The sequence below is a fragment of the Oncorhynchus clarkii genome, chromosome 23 (assembly GCF_045791955.1).
Source record: "Oncorhynchus clarkii lewisi isolate Uvic-CL-2024 chromosome 23, UVic_Ocla_1.0, whole genome shotgun sequence".
NCBI lineage: Eukaryota > Metazoa > Chordata > Actinopteri > Salmoniformes > Salmonidae > Oncorhynchus > Oncorhynchus clarkii.
Genome location: NC_092169.1, coordinates 24,948,021 through 24,971,863, shown reverse-complemented (window position 1 = coordinate 24,971,863; position 23,843 = coordinate 24,948,021). Strand labels below are relative to the sequence as shown.

Genomic DNA, 23,843 nt, shown 5'->3' with positions numbered 1-23,843 from the left:
TACAATCCTAAGGATCCACTTTTATAGACAATATACCGACTCACAGAGAGCGCATTGTGCAAACAAAACCACCCTCGCAATATCAACTGTAAATACACGGGTCTATTACTGAACATTTTATTTTTATTGAAAAGAGACTGTCACTGGCAAACATGGTTACAGACCCAACAACATTATATAACATAACCTCCTTGTGAAGAAAAGCATATAGCCCATTTATACAGTAGCATACAAGACATTTTTGGACTGACAGTTGTTGTGCTGTGCTCACTTGAACAGGAAGGTGGTGCGGCTACCCTTCTTGTGGCATCAAAGATTCTTTGAGAACGGGGAACTCGTAAAAAAACAAGGTCGGATCATGACATCAGTGATCTTCAGGTCGGAGCTCGTAAGAGGCCCGTGGTCTCGGCTTGGAATTCCGAGCTGGATGACAGCTCAAAATGTATTTTCCCAGTTGGAGCTAGTTGTTTTCTGAGTTCCCAGTTGTCTTGAGCTCACTAAAGTCTGAGATTTCCCAGTTCCGAGTTTCCAGTTGTTTTAAACACGGCAGAAGTCATGCTGGATTGACAGCATGGCCAATTTATTCTACCTTTACTGGCCCATGGTGTTGTGAGTGAATGTTTGTCCTTTTAAGCTTGATGAAGAGACCATTTCAGACAGATGTTTTAAATCCTTCAACCCAGACTTGGACCACACACTAGGTCGACCGATTATGATTTTTTTACCGATTATTGGAGGATCAAAAAAGCCGATACCGATTAATCAGCCTATTTTTTTTTTTTTTTTGTAATAATGACAATTAAAACAATACTGAATGAACACTTACTTTAACTTAATATAATACATCAATAAAATCAATTTAGCCTATCAATTTGGTATATAATGAAACATGTTCAATTTGGTTTAAATAATGAAAAAACAAAGTGTTGGAGAAGAAAGTAAAAGTGCAATATGTGCTATGTAAGAAAGCTAACATTTCAGTTCCTTGCTCAGAACATGAGAACATATGAAAGATGGTGGTTCCTTTTAACATGAGTCTTCAATATTCCCAGGTAAAAAGTTTTAGGTTGTAGTTATTATAGGAATTATAGGACTATTTCCCTCTATACCATTTGTATTTCATTAACCTTTGACTATTGGATGTTCTTATAGACACTTTAGTATTGCCAGTGTAACAGTATAGCTTCCGTCCCTCTCCTCGTTGCTCCCTGGGCTCGAACCAGCAACACAACGACAACAGCCACCATCGAAGCAGCGTTACCCATGCAGAGCAAGGGGAACAACTACTAGAAGGCTCAGCGCTATTAGCGCGCGCTAACTAGCTAGCCATTTCACTTCGGTTACACCAGCCTCATCTCGGGAGTTGATAGGCTTGAAGTCATAAACAGCACAATGCTTGACGGACAACGAAGAGCTGCTGGCAAAACAAAAAGAAAGTGCTGTTTGAATGAATGTTTACGGGCCTGCTTCTGCCTACCACCGCTCAGTCAGATACTTAGATACTTGTATGCTCAGTCAGATTATATGCAACGCAGGACACGCTAGATAATATCTAGTAATATCATCAACCATGTGTAGTTAACTAGTGATTATGATTGATTGTTTATAATTTTTATAAGATATGTTTAATGCTAGCTAGCAACTTACCTTAGCTTACTGCATTTGCGTAACAGGCTGTCAGTGTCCTTGTGGAGTGCACCATGAGAGAGGCAGGTCGTTATTGCATTGAACTAGTTAACTGTAAGGTTGCAAGATTGGATCCCCCGAGCTGACAATGTGAAAATCTGTCGTTCTGCCCCTGAACGAGGCAGTTAACCCACCGTTCCTAGGCCGTCATTCGAAAATAAGAATGTGTTCGGCCCTAATTAAAAATCAGCCCTAATTAATCGGCCATTCCGATTAATCGGTCGACCTCTACCACACACCCTCTCCATCGACTAGCAGTCTGGGGAAGACAAATAGTGATTGCTTTGCAACGCTTGCAGTTAGCCACTGATTCCCTCCAAACCACTCATTGTTGAATTTGCGATTTTTCCGACTTATTGTGTAATGTTTATGTCCAATGGCCAATGAGCACAGATACCTTTTATATATAATTTATCTTCATATGACAAGGCTTGAAAAGGATTTGCCAGTAGATTGTCGACATGATTCATGATGATCACTGCTTGTTTAGCTTCCGAGCTAAGATTTTGAAAGTAACATGATCAGTCCAATCAAAGCTACGGTAGATAGAACGTGATTTGCCATCAATCTATGGCAGTACCAAAGGGAGTTTGAACTGCCTAGCACTCCTAATAGATTATGCGGTGACATAGTGTCCCCATGAGCAACAGAACACTGGGCCAATCTCAGCGCAACTAGAGATGATTACCAAAGCCTACGCTCTGTATATTCCGCTGGCTACCCCTCCACACAGAAATCACTGAGCTAGGCTGAAACACCTGCATTTTGGAGCTGCCTTAAGAAAGAGACCATGTTTGTATGTGGCTTTATTAACTCAATAAAATATTTGTCTGCCCCACCGGCCCTGAATGACAGGTCGCCACTGATGCTCTGTCAAGTTGGTTGGTCGTTTCAGAAAACGATATCTGAGCCCGCCTGACTGACCACTCTGCCTGCACCTGACCCTGCCGTCCTGTACCTTTGCCCTACCTCTGGATTACCAACCTCTGCCTGACCTGACCCTGCCTGCCGTCCTGTACCATTACCATTTTTTATGACTACCTCATCTCTGTACCCCACACATACAATTATCTGTACGGTCTCTCAGCAGAGCAATGAATTTCAAACACAGATTCAACAACAAAGAATAGGTAGCAATGCCTCTCAAATTACACCTATTGCTAGATGGATACCAATGTAAAAAAGCAGACATTGAATATCCCTTTGAGCATTGTGAAGTTATTATATACACTTTGGATGGTGTATCAATACATCCAGTCACTACAATGATACAGGTGTCTTTCCTAACTCAGCTGCCGGAAAGGAAGGAAACCACTCAGGGGTTTCACCATGATAACACGGGTGACTTTAAAATAGTTACAGAGTTGAATGGCTCTGATAGGAGAAAACTGAGGATGGATCAACAACATTGTAGTTACTCCACAATACTAACCTAACTGACAGAGTGAAAAGAAAGCCTGTAAAGTATAAAATATTCAAAAACATGCATCCAGTTAGCAGCAAGGCACTAAACTAACATTGCAACAAACGAAAAACAAATATTGGCAAAGCAATTCACTTTTTGCCCCGAATACAAAGTGCTATTTTTGGGGCAAATCCAATAAAAAACATTACTGACTACCAATATCTATATTTTAAAGCATAGTGGTGGCTGCATCATGTTATGGGTATGCTTGTAATCATTAAGGACTGGGGAGTTTTTCAGGATAAAAAAATGGAGCTAACCACAGGCAAAGTCCTAGAGGAAAACCTTGTATTGTCTGCTGTCCACCAGACACTGGGAGATTAATTTACCTTTCAGCAGGACTACAACTTAAAACACAAAGCTAAATCTACATTGGAGTTGCTTACCAAGAAGACAGTGAATGTTCCTGAGTAACCAAGTTAGTTTTGACTTAAATCTACTTGAAAATCTATGGCAAGACCTGAAAATGGTTGTTTAGAAATTATCAACAACCAATTTGACAGATCTTGAAGAATTTTGAAAAAGATAATGGGGAAATGTTGCACAATCCAGGTGTGGAAAACTCTTAGAGACTTACCCAGAAAGACTTACAGCTGTAATCGCTGCAAAACGTGCTTCTACAAAGTATTGACTCAGTGTAAACACTTATGTAAATACGATATTTCTGTATTTAATTTTAAATAAGTTTGCAAAAATATGTTTTCACTTTGTCATTACAGGGTGTGTAGATGGGTGTGAGAAAAAAATATATATATTTAATCCATTTTGAATTCAGGCTGTAACACAACTAAATGTGGAATATGTCAAGGGGTATGAATACTTTATGGAGGTACGTGTGTGTGTGTGTGTGTGTGTGTGTGTGTGTGTGTGTGTGTGTGTGTGTGTGTGTGTGTGTGTGTGTGTGTGTGTGTGTGTAATTACTTTCACAGACTTTTTTTTAGGTAAGATGCCCAAATAATACTTTTCTAGTTGACATATGAGAAAGTTTGAAAAAAAAAAAGGTTGACTGAATTTTGGCAGTGAGACAAAAACAACAACACAGAGTTACACATGAAATAAACAAACATATAGTCAATAATAACAGAAAACGTATATGCAGCGTGTGCTAATGAGGTAAGATAAAGGAGGTAAGGCAATAAATAGGCCATAGTAGTGAAATAATTACAATTTAGCAATTAAACACGGGAGTGATAGATATGCAAAAGATGAATGTGCAAGTAGAGATACTGGGTGCAAAGGAGCAAAACAAATAAATAAATAACAGTATGGGGATGAGTTAGTTGGATGGGATATTTACAGATGGGCTATGTACAGGTGCAGTGATCTGTGAGCTGCTCTGACAGCTGGTGCTTAAAGTTAGTGAGGGAGATATGTGAATATTTTGGGTTATTCACGCAACTCAACTAGCTGGGTAAAAATAATCCAGTGTGTGTTGTGTCCAATATTTATCCAACACTGGGTAACAAAATCATCCAAAATTGGGTTGTTTTTAACAAAGCATTAAAATAACAATGCATAGATGGAGGCCAACGACTCCAAATTAGCCTATAACAGTGTTGTGTTACCGTAGCCTGCCTATCTTACTTTTTCATAAAATAAAGTTTTGGGTACCGTTAAGAAAGCCGTTAAACAAAACGTACAAATGATCAGCAACATTGAACAAGTATAGCGCTCCTGCAACTTTGTGTCAATAAAATTGCACAAGCGGCGTGAAAAAAAGTAACCGTCGCACTAGAATCGGAAAGCCCGCGTCATTCACTATGCAGCCCGGTGCAGCTTTTGCCAGTCTCCCTTGTCCCCCTACCTCCTCCGATGATCACCGCGTCGTAGTGGGACTTGACAGCTGAGTGACTGGCTCTTGTCACCGTCCCTAGGGTTGTCACTGCCTGCCGAGTACGGCCTGTCCACACCGTCGCAGCCATGACAAACTTGGGTGTACTTTTCCTGGATTCCTCGTTTTTCTTCCTTGCTCCACGCAACTCTGTAGCCCGAACTGAACTCGTACAAGCTCCACCTACTTGAGCATAGTTTCCCGTAGGTACAGATCCAGGATCAGTTTATTATTGCCCAATCCAGATCCCAACCGTTTATATAAAAGCTCATAAACTGATCAGCATGTAGGGGAAACTTCAATTAATTGAACTGACTGAACTGATTTTCTTATAGTTCTACTAATGTTGATTTTCTATTATTATACTGTATTTAAACTGGATTGTATTTATACATTCTCCTACAATAGTGTGTGACCAATCCTTTATCCACTGTTACATCAATAAAATCCTATTGAGGGTGATCAGTGCCAGTTCGAAAATGCAATGCTTAAACGCTAATAGGAATGTAAAAATGATAAATGCATTTATATTTTCATATCAGCATGAATGATTCATGCCACAATTACATTACAAAGTTAAAAGGAAAATACAAAAGGGTTAATTGGTGGTACAGAACACCAGGTTCGAAACCAGGATTAGATGGGTGTGTTTGTTATAAAGACCAAACATTTTCTACTGTATATAGGCTATCATATTGACTTTCTTATAAAGACAGTATGCCTACACTTTTACCTAGCATATTAAAATACGTTTTGTGTAGAGTACAACCACATATAGAACAAGGAGCATAAAAACCTTTGGTACAACTTCAACTGTCCCAGAACTAGCTTGGTATTTCTATGGTCTATTTTAAGGATTTGGCTGTCTAACCACACACTGACATACACAGTTCTCTGAGTGAGGTTCTTTTCAGGTCTCCAGTGAGTGATGAAGTCCCTTTCATCTACAGTTGAAGTCGGAAGTTTACATACACTTATGTTGGAATCATTAAAACTAGGTTTTCAACCACTCCACAAATGTCTTGTTAACAAACTATAGTTTTGGCAAGTCGGTTAGGACATCTCCTTTGTGCATGACACAAGTCATTTTCACAACGATTGTTTACAGCCAGATTATTCCACTTATAACTCACTGTATCACAATTCCAGTGGGTCAGAAGTTTACATACACTCAGTTGACTGTGCCTGTAAACAGCTTGGAAAACTCCAGAAAATGATGTCATGGCTTTAGAAGCTTCTGATAGGCTAATTGACATCATTTGAGTCAATTGGAGGTGTACCTGTGGATGTATTTTAAGGCCTACCTTCAAACTCAGTGCCTCTTTGCTTGACATCATGGGAAAATCTAAAGAAATCAGCCAAGACCTCAGAAAAAAACATTGTAGACCTCCACAAGTCTGGTTCATCCTTGTGAGCAATGTCCAAACACCTGAAGGTACCACGTTCATCTGTACAAACAATAGTACACAAGTAGAAACACCATGGGACCAGGCAGTCGTCACACCGCTCAGGAAGGAGACGTGTTCTGTCTCCTAGAGATGAACATACTTTGGTGCGAAAAGTGCAAATCAAATCCAGAACAGCAGCAAATGACCTTGTGAAGATGCTGGAGGAAACAGGTACAAAGTATCTATATCCACAGTAAAACGTTTCCTATATCGACATAACCTGAAAGGCCGCTCAGCAAGGAAGAAGCCACAGCTCCAAAACCGCCATAAAAAGGCCAGACTTCGGTTTGCAACTGCACATGGGGACAACGATCAAACTTTTTGGAGAAATGTCCTCTGGTCTGATGAAACAAAAATTTGGCCATCGTTATGTTTGAATTGTTTTTATGTTATGAGGAAAAGGGGGAGGCTTGCAAGCCGAAGAACACCATCCCAACCGTGAAGCATGGGGGTGGCAGCATCATGTTGTGGGGGTGCTCTGCTGCAGGAGGGACTGGTGCACTTCACAAAATAGATGGCATCATAAGAATGGAAAATTATGTGGATATAATGAAGCAACATCTCAAGACAACAGTCAGGAAGTTAAAGCTTGGTCACAAATGCGTCTACCAAATGGACAATGACACCAAGCATACTTCCAAAGTTGTGGCAAAATGGCTTAAGAACAAGAAAGTCAAGGTATTGGAGTGGCCATCACAAAGCCCTGACCTCAATCCCATAGGAAATTTGTGGGCAGAACTGAAAAAGCGTGAGCGGGCAAGGAGGCCTACAAACCTGACTCAGTTACACCAGCTCTGTCAGTAATGGGCCAAAATCCACCCAACCTATTGTGGGAAGCTTGTGGAAGGCTACCCGAAACGTTTGGCCCAAGTTAAACAATTTAAAGGCAATGCTACCAAATAATAATTGTGTGCATGTACATTTCTGACCCACTGGGAATGTGATGAAAGAAATAAAAGCTGAAATTAATCATTCTCTACTATTATTCTGACATTTCACATTCCTAAAATAAAGTGGTGATCCTAGCTGATGTTAGACAGGAAATGTTTACCAGGATTAAATGTCAGAAATTGTGAAAAACTGAGTTTAAATGTATTTGGCTAAGGTGAATGTAAACTTCCGACTTCAAATGTATATGTTAGTATTAACCTGTTATCTACTTTCTCAAAACATAAGATTAATCTGTAAAACAAATAATGAAGCATTATTTGGATAAAACACTGAAGAAGATGTTGGTGAAGAAATGAAATTAAAAGTTGACAGGCAAGTCTTTTTTTTAACTCAAAGACTAGCCAACTAGTCAACCATCTAGTAAATACTTTGGATACGAGGTTGGTGTCTCTTTTTTAAACAGAATTAAATGGATATATCTTGTAATTGAACAAAAGAGTAAGGTGGCCAATAACTGGGGACTGTATGCCGATAATAATGGACATATTTTTTAGCTAAACCGCTTATCAAAAAGTAGTAGTAGTATCTCCACTGAAATGGCCAGCCCTAGGAAGAGTCTTGGTGGTTCTTCCATTGAAGCATGATGGAGGCCACTTTGTTATTGGGGACCTTCACTGCTGCAGAAATGTTTTGGTACCCTTCTCCAGATCTGTGCCTTGACACAATCCTGTCTCGGAGCTCTGCGGACAATTCCTTTGACCTCATGGCTTTGTTTTGCTCTGACATGCACTGTCAATTGTGGGACCTTATATAGACAGGTGTGTGCCTTTCCAAATCATGTCCAATCAATTGAATTTACCACAGGTGGACTTCAGTCAAGTTGTAGAAACATCTCAAGGATGATCAATGGAAACAGGATGCACCTGGGCTCAATTTCGAGTCTCAAAAATGTCAAAAACCTGTTTTCACTTTGTCATTATGGGGTATTGTGTGTAGATTGCTGAGGACATTTTTGTATTTAATCAACTTTAGAATAAAGCAATAACGTAACAAAATATGGAAAAAGTCAAGGGGTCTGAATACTTTCCGAAGGCAGTGTACCTTAATATGCTATTCTGTTTGATCACAGGTTTGTTTAACTTCATTGAAGACCTTCATCTTCTCCTGAAGGAGCTACAGGGCAGTCTGGAGTTACTCCTGAAATGAAACAGAACATCACTGAGGAGACAATCTCTTCATTTTACAGGAGAGTATTGTTTGAACTCCTTTCTGCAAATCTCAGTGTCAGAAGCCCCCATGTGCACTCACTGGCTTGCTACGCTATGCATTATGCAGAGACTCCTATTAATTTTAATAAAACCTTGCACTGGCCAAAAATGTTGCTTCCAGTGTAGCAGGTAAAATCCTGTTGCTTTTGCGACACAAAATAGCTATTATGCCAGGATCACAATAATTACATTTCCCATTTAAAAACAAGTAAAGGAAATGAATGTAGCAAAATCGAATTTTAAACCTACCATACTCATTCAGACAACAAAAGTAGTTCAAGGTGCGGTTTCCCAGACACTGATTAAGCCTAGTCCTGGACTAAGAAACAAGCTCAATAGAGCTCGCCAGTTTTTAGTCCTAAAAAACTGAAATGCGTTAGTATTTTCTACCTCTGGTTCATTGGGCTTTGCTATGGGGGAAGTTACTTGAGAAAAGCATGGAATTTTGGGATGTACGGCAAAAAATGCACAAAAAGTGACCTTAGCATGTGAAGATTCTCATAGAACAAAATTTATAAGATCTTGTAAACCTGTGTTTACCACAGACCTTATTTTCGTCTTTCATCAAAAACACCTCCAACATTAATTTCACCATAGACTTTGCCCAACGTGCCATGGCGGAGTTAGCCTCTGTTAGTGCCTACAAAAAGACACCATTACTATTTGTTCTCTATGGGGAATGTCCATTGAAAATGCTTTTTAGTCCAGGATTGGGATTATTCTGTGTCGGGAAACATCCCCCAAGTGTTTGTTTATAATGTATTGGTTGAAAACAGAGTGAGAGATATTCCCATTTATGTTTTTCTCAATGCCTATCTTACCCTCTGCCCCTGCGCAGCCTCATCTACAGACATACAGTCATGAGATGTATGTTTATTTTACCCTCGACACACCCAACAGATGGGCTGCTTGTCCTCCAGACAGAAGAGCTTAAATTTCTCGCTGTGCAGACTGCAGAGCACCTTGGACCGTGCTGAAGCTCTTGGACTCCTCTCCTGTAAGAAGGCCTCACACAGGTTATTCAGAGCCGTGTTGGGGAGAGGTAATTCCTATAATAAGCTAATTTTCCTGTGAACTGGAAATTCCAGAGATTCCTTATATTTCCAGCATTCCTGCAGACAGACTGTACAAATGCTGTGGCTACACGTCAGGAGGACAGGATCCTTAAAGATGTCGCCGCAGACAGGACAGGATAAATATTCCTCAAGGAGAGAAGAACTGGAGCTCATTTCCTTACACAGCATCACTCCCTGCACTGCAATGTATTTGCCAACCTAACTGAAGTTACTAACCTAACTGAATTTGCTAATCTATCTGCTTTCCATCACCCCGTGTACCAGATAACATGTGGACGCATTAATAAAGTCTAGCAGAAGTCTCAAGACCACTACAATTCAACCTTGAACTGTCTCAAACTGCCGATACCCCAACTCTATGTACCCAACACCATAGTGCAGAGGTTAGGCCCTCTATGTACCAAACTCTGCTCCAAGGGGGTATCTGGACAGCTTCTGACATGGCTGCAGTTACCTCTACAACAGATCTAGCAGAGTTGTATTGTCTGGCCAAGCCTCAGAACTTTCTCCCACTAATGCCTCTGCACCACTAGGATAAATTCTCGGCCCACTTGTTTTCTCCATCTTCATTGATGACCTGGTCGATGTCTACGAGAACCCGTTGTACCTTTATGTGTGTGTGGTTTTGCTGAGCATGCAAAATAATATCTCATTTACAGTTCACATGATACAGCATACAGACCAGACTCCAGACATATTTCACATTGATGTCCCTGTTGAAGATGATCATAGCCCATTGTTTTTTCCAATTCAGTATAAATAGTATGAAATGCGCAAACATCATATAATCAACTCATAAAACACTTGGTATTTTAAGAATATAGATTTTTATTGACATACTATAGCAGCAGCTTCAACATAGTAAAATATACATTTACACAGACTGAACAAAACAATGTGTTCTATTTGTAAAACACTATCTTTTTAGTTTGTTTATTTTTCATGCACAGTCAGAGCTAATAAATGGTTCATAAAGGGGTTAACACACATAACAAAATGGCTTATTACATAAGAACTACTGCAAGCTCAGATGAATAGGCTAAAGCTTGAATAAGACTGGGATTAACTATCCTAGCAGATAACTGGACAATACACAGCTTTCTGAAACGACTGCCTCGGGTCTGTTAGGACGTATGACTCCATACATGGTCATTTCCCAGACAAATCCATTCCTGATCAATATTTTCCCTTGATCACAATATACAGTACTTCTTTGAAAATCAACTTCAATAAATGTGCAAGATACTACATTTTTTGTTATGATCCTTTATATGGTTCCTGTGCTGTGACATGTTAACATACATGTCACTTCTTTTCATGTGTGTTTATGCATGCATGTTAAGACATAATACTTTTGTGGGCAGTCATGAAATGTTCCATTATTATTTGGAATTATTGTTTGAGATTAATTGAGGATATGATCAAGCGTCCATTCAATTGAGGATTATTGCCATCTGTGGCAGGGCAGTTCATGACTACTGCAGTGTTAGTAAAGCTATAGCAGGAACTTGTACTTCTCACTGTGCTCCATCGTTCAAGTAAATAGACTACTGTGCTCCTACATTCAAGTACATTAAGTACAATGACAGGACTATGAGTGCAGGAAAGCTCTAGGTCCATTGATTATAAAGACTACACATCAAATGGGTACACTATGCTTTTCCTCTCAGAAATCACAGCAGGAAAGATGTACTCACTTCCATTTTTGCAAAGATAGAATAGTAAACGTTCAGGTTTGTAGGGGTTATAAAATTAGTATTTTTTACCACAGATGAAGTTGTGTTTTCTATATTGTATTATATAGAAATATTAGTAGCACAAAGAGAGGCAAAGAGAGATGTGGTTCTGTGCGTGTTAGTATTTACTCTCAAAGAGCATTCAAAGGCACAGGCTACACAAAGTACCATAGACCTAGATAGAGAGATCCAAATCTTTGAATCTAACAGTTACAGTACTGTGGGTTTAGGACAGGGATGGACAACTCTGGTATTCAGGGGTGCAGCAGCGTCCGCTGGTTGTCTTATCTTCCTGTGGCACTTAATTTATCAATTAATATCGCTCATTGCTGAGAGAACACACGCCCGGGCCCATGTCAAAAAAAGTGTCACAGAGTAGGAGAGCAGATTTAGGATCAGGTCCCCCCTGTCCATGGAATCCCATCCATTATGATCTAAAAGGAAAAAACTAGCCTCCTACTCTGAGACTTTGTGAACATGGGCCCAGGTTTCCCAGGTAGAAGTCAGTCACTGATTTGCAGGAAAAAACTAAAACCAGTAAACACATTGCCTTCCTGAAGACCGGAGTTGCGCATTCCTGGTTTAAGGTTATTATTATCATCCTTTCTACACAGGTTCATCTGTAGAGCAGTACAGTACATTATGATAGCAGTTTTAAAGAGGATCTGTAGAGATAGACAAAAATAGCATTTACCTTAAAGGATAGCAGAGACATAAAACGACCATGCAAGCAGCATCTTTGAGAACCATTGTGCAACATTCACATGATGCCAAAGTCGTCCCTCGTCTGTCTGTTTATCCATGCCCTTTTGGTTTACAGTACAATTCTAAATGGACGTCAAGCTAAACAGCTTACTCATCGTGTCCACTGTTATAAGCACCATATTCACTGTCACTCCTCTCCCTGTTCTCCGAGAATACATAGTGTATAACTACAACTAGCTAGCAGCACACAGTGTCTTCCTTTAGGCACAATGGGGTATACTACAGTACATAATGCAATAAATACACTGGAATCATGCACACTCCCTTATACACAAACACACACACCATATGTTACCGTTCTGAGACACTCATCAACTATACTGTAGCAGCTAGAGACCAAGATACAGTGCAAGCCTAACAAGACAGTTCACCCAGATCCTATCTACCTAAGAGTTGTGTGTGTGTCCGTCTATCTGTCCTACCTCTCCATGTCAGAAAGTGCGAAGTGAAGGGAGAAGCGGACAGGATAGTGACTCTGGTGGGGAGAAGAGGTTAGAGGCTAGGGTCCGATGACCCTCCTTCTCCCTGAGTCTCTCTGGTGCTCTGTCCCCCGGCATGGTTCTTCAAGATCCTATCTACAAACACTTTGCCTCGACCTGCTACACGTGGCCCTGCACACACACACACAGACATGGAAGCACATAAACATCCACACAATTAACATACACTAACAGGGTCCCATGAAAGTGCAAACAATCTACATACTCACCAGCTGATTCCTTCAGAATGTCCTCCAGTCGATCTCTCAGAGCGCCTCGCTCTGTCTCTTCCTCTCTGCTCTCCACTCTCTGGTGGATCAGCTCCTTTATCTGCAGCACCGCCCCCAGCAGGCAATCTGAAGAAATTACACCATCAGAGACATGAAGGATTGACTGAAGGAGCTAAAATGGCAGCCTGGTCTTTAGGACCAGATGTAACACAGTAAATGTAAATACGGGACACTCAAATTAGTATGATATGTTACGTTTGGTATGGTTACATAAGACAGATGGTTAATTAACACGAACGTCTAGCAATCCAATGGTTAATTACGAACTTTTCAACTACTTGAAACATGGTCCTGGCTAGAAACACATTTTTACACCGTGGTTCACCACTAGACCCCATAACAACAGCTTTAGGTGGGTCACCGATTATGATCGGCATAAATACTCACCATACTCCTGGTTTAGCCCCCACAGTTTGATTTTGTTGGCCTCATGCTGGGCTTTCTTTTTCAGCCGACACGCTCTTGAGAGAGAGAGAGAGAGAGAGCGAGAGAGAGAGAGAGCGAGAGAGAGAGAAGTTTACCAACCTATCGCCAGGACTTATGCTCCACTACACTCACCCTCACTAGCACTTACTGTAGCTATACACATCCTGCTGTGCAAATCAAATGGACGTCTGAAAGTGCTGCGTGGAAAAGCCACCAGAAAATGAGGTCTCTATAGTTAGACAGGAAAGTCAGTGTGCATGCATGTGTCCCGGGGTGTATGTGTACCTGGAGGCCAGTTTGTTCCTCTCCTTTCGTGTTGGTGCCCTGGCAGTAACAGGCAGGTCACTGACAGGAGTCATGCCCTCCAGAGCAGAGCTGAGTGTGTGGAGCTGCTCCCCCAGGCTCTGTAGCTTCACAGGGCTAGGGGTTAGGTCACTGGCGTCTGTACGACGGGCTTTCCTCTGGCCTTGCTTACCTAGGGAACACACAGGGTTTTTGTCTGTAAGTCACTCTGGATAAGAGCATCTGCTAAATTACTAAATGTAATTGTATGCTTCACCAACCACTCAATATGCAACTGACAGTACATTTTACATCTGAATTTCCTAGTGTGTATATGTGACCCACCGAATGAGTGTTGATAAATTAACACTGCCAGAGTGTTGGGTCTCCAACACCGTGGTTGTTGAAATGGACATATATGTTCTCAATTTAATGTCGAATGTTTTACATCTTTCATTCCATTGTACATTTGTGGGCCTTGGGGTCTCACCATTGGTGGAGGTCCCCCCTATCAGGCACATGGTGCTGGGTAGGGTGCTAGGGCCCCAGATAATGTCCACTCCATCTTTCTCTTCATCCTTTCCCTCATCTCTCCCTTTGGCTCTCCTGCTATCTCTTTCTCCATCTCTCCCCAGGTCTGCCTCACTGTAGAGACTACATTCCCAGTAACACCAGCGTTTTTTTGGTCTCACATGGGGCTGAAACTCCTCCTTTTCCATCACTTCCTCCATGGCTTCTCTCCCCTCCTCTTTCTCATCTTCTTCCCCTTTCTCCTCCTCTCCAATATCACAGTCTGTTCCTTGACTAGACTCAGTGTCTAGCTCACTCTGTAGAGAGTAGTTATGTTCTTCACTGTGGACCTCCAGATCCACAGGAAGTGATACCCTCTCCTCCTGAACCACCTGATGCAGCCCTTTCCTATCTTCACTCTCCTGCCCTCTAGCCTCTTGGCTCCAGGGCCCTGGATCTCTCCCAGTCAGGGGGTGGTGTCCAGCCTTCCTCAGCTGCCTGCCCTCTAGTCTCGGGGATAACCATGGTTCTTCTCTGCTTCCCTGTGGAGAGCAAAACAGAGTAGGTAGAGGTTAAGGGCTCAGACACAACAATAGCATTTGCTGGCCGAGAGTACTTAGTATCTCTGAACGTAATTTTTGAACCGAGTGCGCACCAATTTTACATGTAGAATCACGTGAAAAATGTTGGCACTCAGACATCTACACCAGGTGGTCCCTAAAACACAGCACTCTTAACATTCGGCAGACAAACGCTAGAGCCACAATCAGTGCGATGTGTGCGAGCGTTAAACCAGGGTGACTTAGATTTACATTCCCCAAATGCAGAGTTCCTAAGGAGTGACTTCCAGCGATCTAATGGATAAGGTCAGTGATGAAGTTAATCTGGGTAATCTACGGTTATAAGTAACCCCTACCTCAGGTGAGACGGAAGAGCGTTCGCAGCTCGGTGGAGTCCTCTCTGGGCTGCCTTTGGTATAGCGTGTAATGTCATCTAGGGCCGAGACATCCCAGCGACGCTCGGAGGTGTGTGTGTCATCAGTGGTAGAGTCTTCTAAGAGATCACTGAGTAACTCACATCCACGCTGCTGGCCTCGACACAGGGACAGGGCTGGGGGCCCCAACATCACCACCACACACTACAGCACAGAGACAAAACATACACTACATGACCAAAAGTATGCGGACACCTGATTGTCGAACATCTCATTCCAAAATCAAGGGCGTTAACATGGAGTTGGTCCCCCTTTTCCTGCTATAACAACCTCCACCCTTCTGGGAAGGTTTTCCACTAGATGTTAGAACATTGCTGCAGGGAATTGCTTCCATTCAGCCACAAGAGCATTAGTGAAGTCAGGCAATGATGTTGGGCGATTAGTCCTGGCTCCAGGTCGGCGTTCCAATTCATCCCAAAGGTGTTCGATGGGGTTGAGTTCAGGGCTCTGTGCAGGCCAGTCAAGTTCTTCCACACCGATCTCGACAAACCATTTCTGTATGGACCTCGCTTTGTGCACAGGCATTGTCATGCTGAAACAGGAGAGGGCCTTCCACAAAATGTTGCCATAAAGTTGGAAGCACAAAATCGTCTATGTCATTGTATGCTGTAACATTAAGATTTCCTTTTACTTTAACTAAGGGGCCTAGTCCGAACTAGAGGTCGACCGATTATGATTTTCAACGCCGATACCGATACCGATTATTGGAGGACCAAAAAAGCCGATACCGATTATTGGAGGACCAAAAAAAGCCGCTACCGATTATTGGAGGACCAAAAAAGCCGATACCGATTAATCGGCCGATTTAAATTTAAAAAATGTATTTGTAATAATGACAATTACAACAATACTGAATTAACACTTATTTTAACTTAATATAATACATCAATAAAATCAATTTAGCCTCAAGTAGATAATGAAACATGTTCAATTTGGTTTAAATCATGCAAAAACAAAGTGTTGGAGAAGAAAGTAAAAGTGCAATATGTGCTAGGTAAGCTAACGTTTCAGTTCCTTGCTCAGAACATGAGAACATATGAAAGCTGGTGGTTCCTTTTAACATGAGTCTTCAATATTCCCAGGTAAGAAGTTTTAGGTTGTAGTTATTATAGTAATTATAGGACTATTTCCCTCTATACCATTTGTATTTCATTAACCTTTGGCGCTAACTAGCCAGCCATTTCACTTCGGTTACACCAGCCTCATCTCGGGAGTTGATAGGTTTGAAGTCATAAACAGCGCAATGCTTGACGCACAACGAAGAGCTTCTGGCAAAATGCATGAAAGTGCTGTTTGAATGAATGTTTACGCGCCTGCTTCTGCCTACCACCGCTCAGCCAGATACTTAGATACTTGTATGCTCAGTCAGATTATATGCAACACAGGACACACTAGATACACTATCTAGTAATATCATCAACTATGTGTAGTTAGCTAGTGATTATGATTGATTGTTTTCATAAGATAAGTTTAATGCTAGCTAGCAACTTACGTTGGCTTACTGCATTTGCGTAACAGGCAGTCTCCTTGTGGAGTGCAATGAGAGAGAGGCAGGTCGTTATTGCGTTGGACTAGTTAACTGTAAGGTTGCAAGATTGGTTCCCGAGCTGACAAGGTGAAAATCTGTCTTTCTGCCCCTGAACGAGGCAGTTAACCCACCATTCCTAGGCCGTCATTGAAAATAAGAATGTGTTCTTAACTGACTTGCCTAGTTAAATAAAGATTTTAAAAAATATCAATTTTTTTTATTTTTAAATCGGCGTCCAAAAATACCGATTTCCGTTAAAGCGATTTTTGTTAAATCGGCCCTAATTAATCGGCCATTCCGATTAATCGGTCGACCTCTAGTCTGAACCATGAAAAACAGCCCCAGACCATTATTTAATCAGTCCAGAGAACATGTTTCCACTGCTCCAGAATCCAATGGTGGTGAGCTTTACGCCACTACAGTCGACACTTGGCATTGCACATGGTGATCTAAGGCTTGTGTGCGGCTGCTCGGCCAAATACAAATACATTTCATAAAGCTTCCGACAAACAGTTACTGTGCTGGTGTTGCTGCCAGAGGCCGTTTGGAACTCATAGTGAGTGTTCCAACCGAGGACAGACGCTTTTTACACGCTACGCGATTTTTATTCGTCACGTGCCAGTCAAAATGCTCTCAATGGTGCAGCTGTATAACTTTGAGGATCTGAGGGCCCATGACAAATCTCTCCAACCTTCTGAGGGGGAAGAGGTGTTGGCATACCCTCTTCAAAACTGTGTTGGTGTGTTTGGACCATGATAGGTCCTTAGTGATGTGGACACAGAGGAACTTGAAGCTCTGACCGCCTCCACTACAGCGATGTGAATGGGGGCGTTCTCAGCCCTCCGTTTCCTGTAGTCCACGATCAGCTTCTTTGTCTTGCTGACCTTGAGAAAGAGGATGTTATCCTGGCACCACGCTGACAGGTCTCGGACCTACTCCCTAAAGGCTGTTTCATCGTCACCAGTGATCAGGCACTGTCGCATCGTCAGCAAACTTGATGATGGTGTTGGAGTCGTGTGCGGTCACAAGGTCGTGGGTGAACAGGGAGTACAGGATGGGGCTAAGCACACACCCTTGAGAGGCCCCCTTGTTGAGGGTAAGCTTGGCGGATGTGTTGTTGCCTACCCTCACCACCTGGGGGCGGCCCTTCAGAAAGTGAAATATCCAACTGCAGAGGCAGTTGTTTAATCACATGGTTCTTAGTTTAGTGATGAGCTTGGAGGGCACTATGGTGTTGAACACTGAGCTGTAGTCAATTAACAGTATTCTCACATAGCTATAGCTTTCATCTAGGTGGGAAAGGGCAGTGTGGGGTGCAATAGACATTGCATCATCTGTGGATTTGTTGGGGCGTTATGTGAATTGGAGTGGGTCCAGGGTGTCTGGGTCGATGGTGTTGATGTGAGCCATGACCAGCCTTTCAAAGCATTTCATGGCTACAGACGTGAGTGCTACGGGCGACAGTCATTTAGACAGGTTACCTTGGCGTTCTTGGGCACGGGGACTATGGTGGTCTGCTTGAAACGTGGGTATTACAGACTTGGTCAGGAAGAGGTTAAAAATGTAATTGAAGACACTTGCAATTGTTTAGTATTATCTAGTATTCACTTCCAAAGGTTGCTGTAATTTTGGGACTGATTCAGATGTGGGTCACACGACAAGAGGACTCGTGGCCAAAATAAAATGTTTTCCCCTGCACCTACCTGATCGGACTCTATGCTGCCCCCTGTAGGAGAGACGGTGAATGGCTCTGAAGTCACTGATAACCCATGGGTCCCATACGCCTCACCAAAGAAAGGCTCCATCCCACTGCTACCTGGCTGAAGAGCAAGTGGGGGAAAGACAAAGAGAGAAGGGCAGGAGGCCAGAGAGAGAAAGATAAAGAGAGAGGGAAAGACAGATGACTATCAGTTCTCATATTGTACAATAGCCCCCATTACATCAGTAACCTAGCAACTAGACATGGAGTATCCATAGAAATACATTCTATTTCTATGGGAGTATCTTTATATTATGAAGTATAATGTATAATACAACAAAGTATAACAAGGCTGTGTACCTGAGGCATGGTGGTGCTTGGACCTGGTCAGAGGCAGAAGGAAGGGTTAGCAGTTTAGAACAGTTAGCTTCCTCATCATCAGTACACAAACCGCAAGAGGTCAGAGTTCACATCATCTCATAATAGACTGACAGAGAGTTAGCTTTAACATTAACAAAATGTTACAGAGCAGCTGAATTATCACTGCAGTAAGACATATGCCTTAGCAAGACCATATAGCGTCCATAAAATGTATTTATTGCTGGTAGAGAAAAGAAGGGATGATCTGCTACATACAGTTTGAGAGTCATTCAATCAAGAACCACTACTTATTATAATGTATGTATACTATGATTGTTCACATACTTTCTGAACAACTATCAGGACTGTTAAAACAACTATTAGGAAAAAAATAGGTTTGCTGTTTCCATTGTATAAGCACAGAGCAAGCGAGCGAGCAGAGGAAAGACTCTCTAATATCCACAGCCAACCTCCTGTGCCCCAGATCCCTAAAATAGTAATAATCAGTCATTTCACTGTCTCTCTCTCTCTCTCTCTCACACACACACACACACACACACACACACACACACACACACACACACACACACACACACACACACACACACAATAAATAAATATCTCTAAGGAATTGTTCAGTGCATTCTAGAATGTTCCGTTGAACTCTAAAGTGGTGAATAAAAGAGGAAGAAAGAGAGGGGTGCCTAGTTATTTCCAAGAAATAAGACAATAGCAACCTCTGTACTTGACAGCTGTCGGATGAATATTTTCACAATAAACTGACTGTTATTCTCATACATAGACCCAAATCTAGCTGTATGTCCTTCAAGTCCTTTAAAACCAAATTTGGCAAAAAAAAATATCACCCTGACAATGTCCCTGAAACTCAAGATACGAAAATGCATTATTTTAAACGAACAGCTGTCTTACCTCCTGCATGGACGGTGTGTCACATTTTCCTATGTTGAAGCGCGCACCCGTCATCTGTCAACGCGCAGTCCCGCGATTCTGACAGAAAATAGGTTAAACGTTTGACCACTAAATATGATGCAACATATTAACGCTATTCCATTTTTATAAGTCCTACACATCTATAACATGGGATGCTACTGTTTAGAACACAGGAAGAGGTCATCAGTCGCATTGAGTGGCATAAGAGCCGCAACAAATTAAAACCACCCTAACTAGGCTACAGGGACATTGCTCGATCCATGTCTACCTTTGCTGTAGTAGGCTAGGCTACTTACAGTCAACTGTTCCATCAGTCAAAAGTACAAAGTTACATATATCTCTGTAGACCGATTTACTTCTCCACAAGTCCGCAGAAATTAATCGAATTGAAATAAATGAAATGTGGTCCTCTAGACGGCTATCGTCGCTAAATATTATTTGGTCATTGTTATGAACAGCTGGCTTTGGAATGGTCTAGCCATAGGGCAACAAGGAAAATTTTTTCGTTATTTCTAATGAATACACACGTATGTTGTTAACATGTATTGCATTACTGTTATCAAAATAACATAGTCATGTTCAAGATTTCATTATGCTAGTCTATATTTCCTCTAAACGTGGTAATGTGTAACTTTTTGATAAATAATTCCCCTCACATCCCAAATGGTTCCATCCAGGATCAGCTGTGAAGGTAGAGTGTAGGATTTGTTCTCAGGAACGAAGAGTAAGGAAGGAAGGAAATTAAACGAGAACACCAGTCATATAATTTGTGGAAGCAGATATGTCTGAAATGTAAGGGAAATTTCGAAATATGTTGTGTGTGTGTGGGGGGGGTGACAATAGTGGTAGGTGGATCGTTGGTCCAGATCTGCAATAGGCTAACTAATACCTCACATACAATTATTCAAACTGCATCAATTGTCTATATGAAGTCACAAGAACAAATAGGAATAGCTGATAGGCCAGGTGCATCATTGCGCATGAAAGAACAGTGAAGACATGCAGCTTAAATAACTCCCTATTGATCTTGTTTAGGAACAATACAATTATTCTACCTAGACTAGCTTACAACACCACAATGCAATGAATAATTGCATTATTGTTTTCAAGCGAGTACAAAATTGGCGAGTACAAATTGAGTACAAAATGGCGCAAAAGCCATGTGATTTGAATGTTTAATTCAAAATGTATTGCCTTTTATATGTGGCATAAACACAACCAGTGACAATGCTTTAGTTTGATTAGGCTACTTCAAAAGTCTCCTGTAAGCATGCACACGATCGTCCAAAATATTATTTCAATTACCATCCAACCTTTTTATGTGAGTGAAGTACATGTTGAATAAAAAAATGTAATGACATCATGAAAAGCATGCAGCTTATTACATATTAAATAAATTATGGTTAACTTCACAGGATGGTGAAAGTACACAGTGATGAGATTGATGCTCCTTTCAATAAATATTGACAGTCTTATTTTGGTGACATGATGATCGATGCTTGGCTGCCGTTTGACAAATAAAAATAATGTCACACTGTTGTACATGATAATCTCATCATCTCGGCTATACTCAAGGGCGTAACTTTGTCATATTGGGTGGGTCTGGGTCAGTGGGTTTCAGGGTCAGCACCCGTCTAGGGCGGTCCAGGGGCATTACTTTTTTTTAAAGAAATAACTGTGAAAATGTTGTTTCTGGTGAATTTTTAAGGGAAATTACATCCCAAACTTTCCTGATAATTGGTCAGTATATCCCAACCGCAACTGAAATATCAATCATTTCTGTATTACTGTAAACTAACTCTTATCAGTTCAGAAAGTAACCACGCTTGGTCATTTCTTTGTAGAACAACTATGAGAAAGTCAGTTCTGGGGTTTGTTCAGTTCAATTGAACGTTTGCTATGTTGCATAACGGGTTGTACTGAATGACACGTTTCCCAAAAGTATCATTCAGCGTTCTTAAACAAACTTTCAGGTAGTCTACGTTTCCTCTGTTTGATGGGTGTGGCGTGTTGTAGCATGAAGCAATGAGTGGTGTATTTTCAAGAGCAGTGGTGCATTTTGAGCCCACAACCCAACCCCTCCCCATTTTTCAACTGGTCGTTCAGAGCAGCTGTAAAAAATTGTTAAAAAAAGACCTTCTGAACCTGACTGGCCTTCAGATCTGTCACCTATCTCATTTCCTACCAATCATTGCACCTGGACGTACTCCACGGCTCCACCCGTGCACCTCAAGTCAGAGACACCTCAAGGAGACTCCCTGTCCAGTCGTGGAGCCACAGTCAGTCGCTGCCATGGGAACTGTTCTGGCTGCCGTTTCAGAGTAGTCCTCTACTCCCTTTGAGGAGTCCCTGCTAGTTGAGGCAGATGCCCAAGGTTCAACTGTCTGCTATCCTGGAACTTTCAGCCACAAAGACGCCACCTGTTATCCCTCAGGAGCCCCTCCCTGTTCCTTGCCCAGAGCCCAAGCCCCCCAGGTTGGAGCCACAGCTTGCAGCTAAAGCAGAGGTCCAACACAGTTCCCTTCCTCCCTGGCAGGTCCAGAGTCAGTTTCCCTGGCAGGTCCAGAGTCAGTTTCCCTGTTGAGTCCAGAGTCGCTTTCTCTGTCAGGTCCAAAGTTATCAGCACTAGGCTTCCAACCTTATAGTTTCGCTGTCTCCAACTCTAGTCGGCCCTCAGTTCACTGCTCCATCAAGCTATAAGTTCACTGCCCAACTAGGTCAGCAGCCTCTGGCCTCAGTTGATCAGTCGGCAAGCAGTCAGCTCCTTCAGGGCTACACACCAAACCTCCTGCCCTAGTTCTAGGCCCTGGGTCTCCTGTCCCACTAGGCACCCAGCCACCTGGCTATAGCGCTTAGCTATAAGTTCCCTGCTCAGCTAGGTTTACAGCCTCCCACCATACCTGGCTTGCAGTCTTCAGTCTTAGTAGTAGGTTCCAAATCCGCTGCCCTGTCAGGCCCTTTCCAGGCCTGCTAGGCCCTCAGCCCCCTGTCCTGGGGGACCCACCATTCCCTGCCACTGAAAAACATCCCCACAGCATGATGTTGCCACCACCATGCTTCACCATAGGGATGGTGCCAGGTTTCCTCCAGACGTGACATTTGGCATTCATGCCAAAGAGTTCAATCTTGGTTTCATCAGACCAGAGAATCTTGTTTCTCATGGTCAAAGAGTCTTTAGGTGCATTTTGGCAAACTCCAAGTGGGCTGTCATGTGCTTTTTACTGAGGAGTGGGATCCGTCTGGCCACTCTACCATAAAGGCCTGATTGGTGGAGTGCTGCAGAAATTGTTGTCCTTCTGAAAGGTTCTCCCATCTCTACAGAGGAACTCTGGAGCTCTGTCAGAGTTACCATCGGATTCTTGGTCATCACCGTGACCAAGGCCCTTCTCCCTCGATTGCTCAGTTTAGCCGGACGGACAGTTCTAGGAAGAGTCTTGGTGGTTCCAAACGTCTTCCATTTAAGAATGGAGGCCACTGTGTTCTTCGGGACCTTCAGTGCTGCAGACATTTTTTTGGTACCCTTCCACAGATCTGTGCTTTGACACAATCCTGTCTCGGAGCTCTACGTACATTTCCTTTGACCTCATGGCATGGTTTTTGATCTGACATGCACTGTCAACTGTGGGACCTTATATAGACAGGTGTTTCCCTTTCCAAATCAGGTCCAATCAATTGAATTTACCACAGGTGGAGTTGTAGAAACATTTAAAGGATGATCAATGGGAACAGGATGCCAGTTCTGAGTCAATGTGCAGGGGTACAAGGTTGTTGAGGTAATTGAGGTAATACAGTATGTACATGTGGGTAAAAGTGACTAGGCAATTAGGATAGATAATAAAAATAGTAACATCAGCGTATGTAGAGTTTGTCTATGTGTGTGTGTGTGGCGTCAATATGCATGTGTGTGTCAGTGTTGTATGTGTGAGTGTGTGGGTAGAGTCTAGTGAGTGTGCATAGAGCCAGTGCAAAACAATTAATATCAATAAATAAATAATAAAGGGGTTTAATGTAAATTGTCCGGGTAGCCATTTGACTAATTGTTCAGCAGTCTTATGGCTTGGGGGTATAAGCTGTTCAGATGCCTTTTAGTTACAGACTTGGTGCTCCGGCACCACTTGCTGTGTGGTAGCAGAGAGAACAGTTTATGACTTGGGTGGC

General features: G+C 42.1%; 2 protein-coding genes across 7 annotated transcripts in view; both read right to left on the bottom strand.

Annotated features, from left to right (window-relative positions):
- LOC139381384 (pyridine nucleotide-disulphide oxidoreductase domain 2) overlaps window positions 1-5,169 on the bottom strand; it is a 42,996-nt gene extending 37,827 nt beyond the window's left edge. The window contains exon 1 of the mRNA XM_071124867.1: window positions 4,956-5,169. Coding sequence (XP_070980968.1) covers window positions 4,956-5,073 — 118 coding nt within the window. The 5' untranslated portion in view covers window positions 5,074-5,169. The remainder of the gene's footprint in view (window positions 1-4,955) is intronic.
- Window positions 5,170-10,472: 5,303 nt separating this feature from the next.
- On the bottom strand, window positions 10,473-20,388 carry LOC139381933 (CREB3 regulatory factor-like). Of its 6 annotated transcripts, none has more exons than XM_071125809.1 (10): window positions 20,342-20,388; window positions 19,665-19,742; window positions 18,735-18,757; window positions 18,379-18,495; window positions 15,070-15,291; window positions 14,134-14,695; window positions 13,647-13,836; window positions 13,323-13,396; window positions 12,876-13,001; window positions 10,473-12,777 (listed from the first exon to the last, which is right to left on the bottom strand). In XM_071125809.1, the coding sequence occupies exons 3-10, from the start codon at window positions 18,741-18,743 to the stop codon at window positions 12,659-12,661; spliced, it is 1,419 nt and encodes a 472-aa protein (XP_070981910.1). In that variant the 5' UTR covers window positions 18,744-18,757; window positions 19,665-19,742; window positions 20,342-20,388; the 3' UTR covers window positions 10,473-12,658. The 6 variants fall into 6 exon arrangements, with proteins under 6 accessions (XP_070981910.1, XP_070981911.1, XP_070981909.1 ...); XM_071125810.1 differs by having other exon boundaries at window positions 18,379-18,491; XM_071125808.1 differs by lacking the exon at window positions 20,342-20,388 and adding an exon at window positions 19,982-20,031.
- Window positions 20,389-23,843: the final 3,455 nt, after the last annotated feature.

Coding starts and splice junctions, on each gene's coding strand:
- LOC139381933 (XM_071125806.1), bottom strand. CDS start 19,718: ATGACGGGTGCGCGCTTCAACATAGGAAAATGTGACACACCGTCCATG. Junction 18,496..19,649: donor AGGAGGTAAGACAGCTGTTC/GTTTAAAATAAT, acceptor CTTGCTCTTCAG/CCAGGTAGCAGTGGGATGGA. Junction 15,292..18,378: donor GCAGCATAGAGTCCGATCAG/GTAGGTGCAGGG, acceptor TCTGTGCTGTAG/TGTGTGGTGGTGATGTTGGG.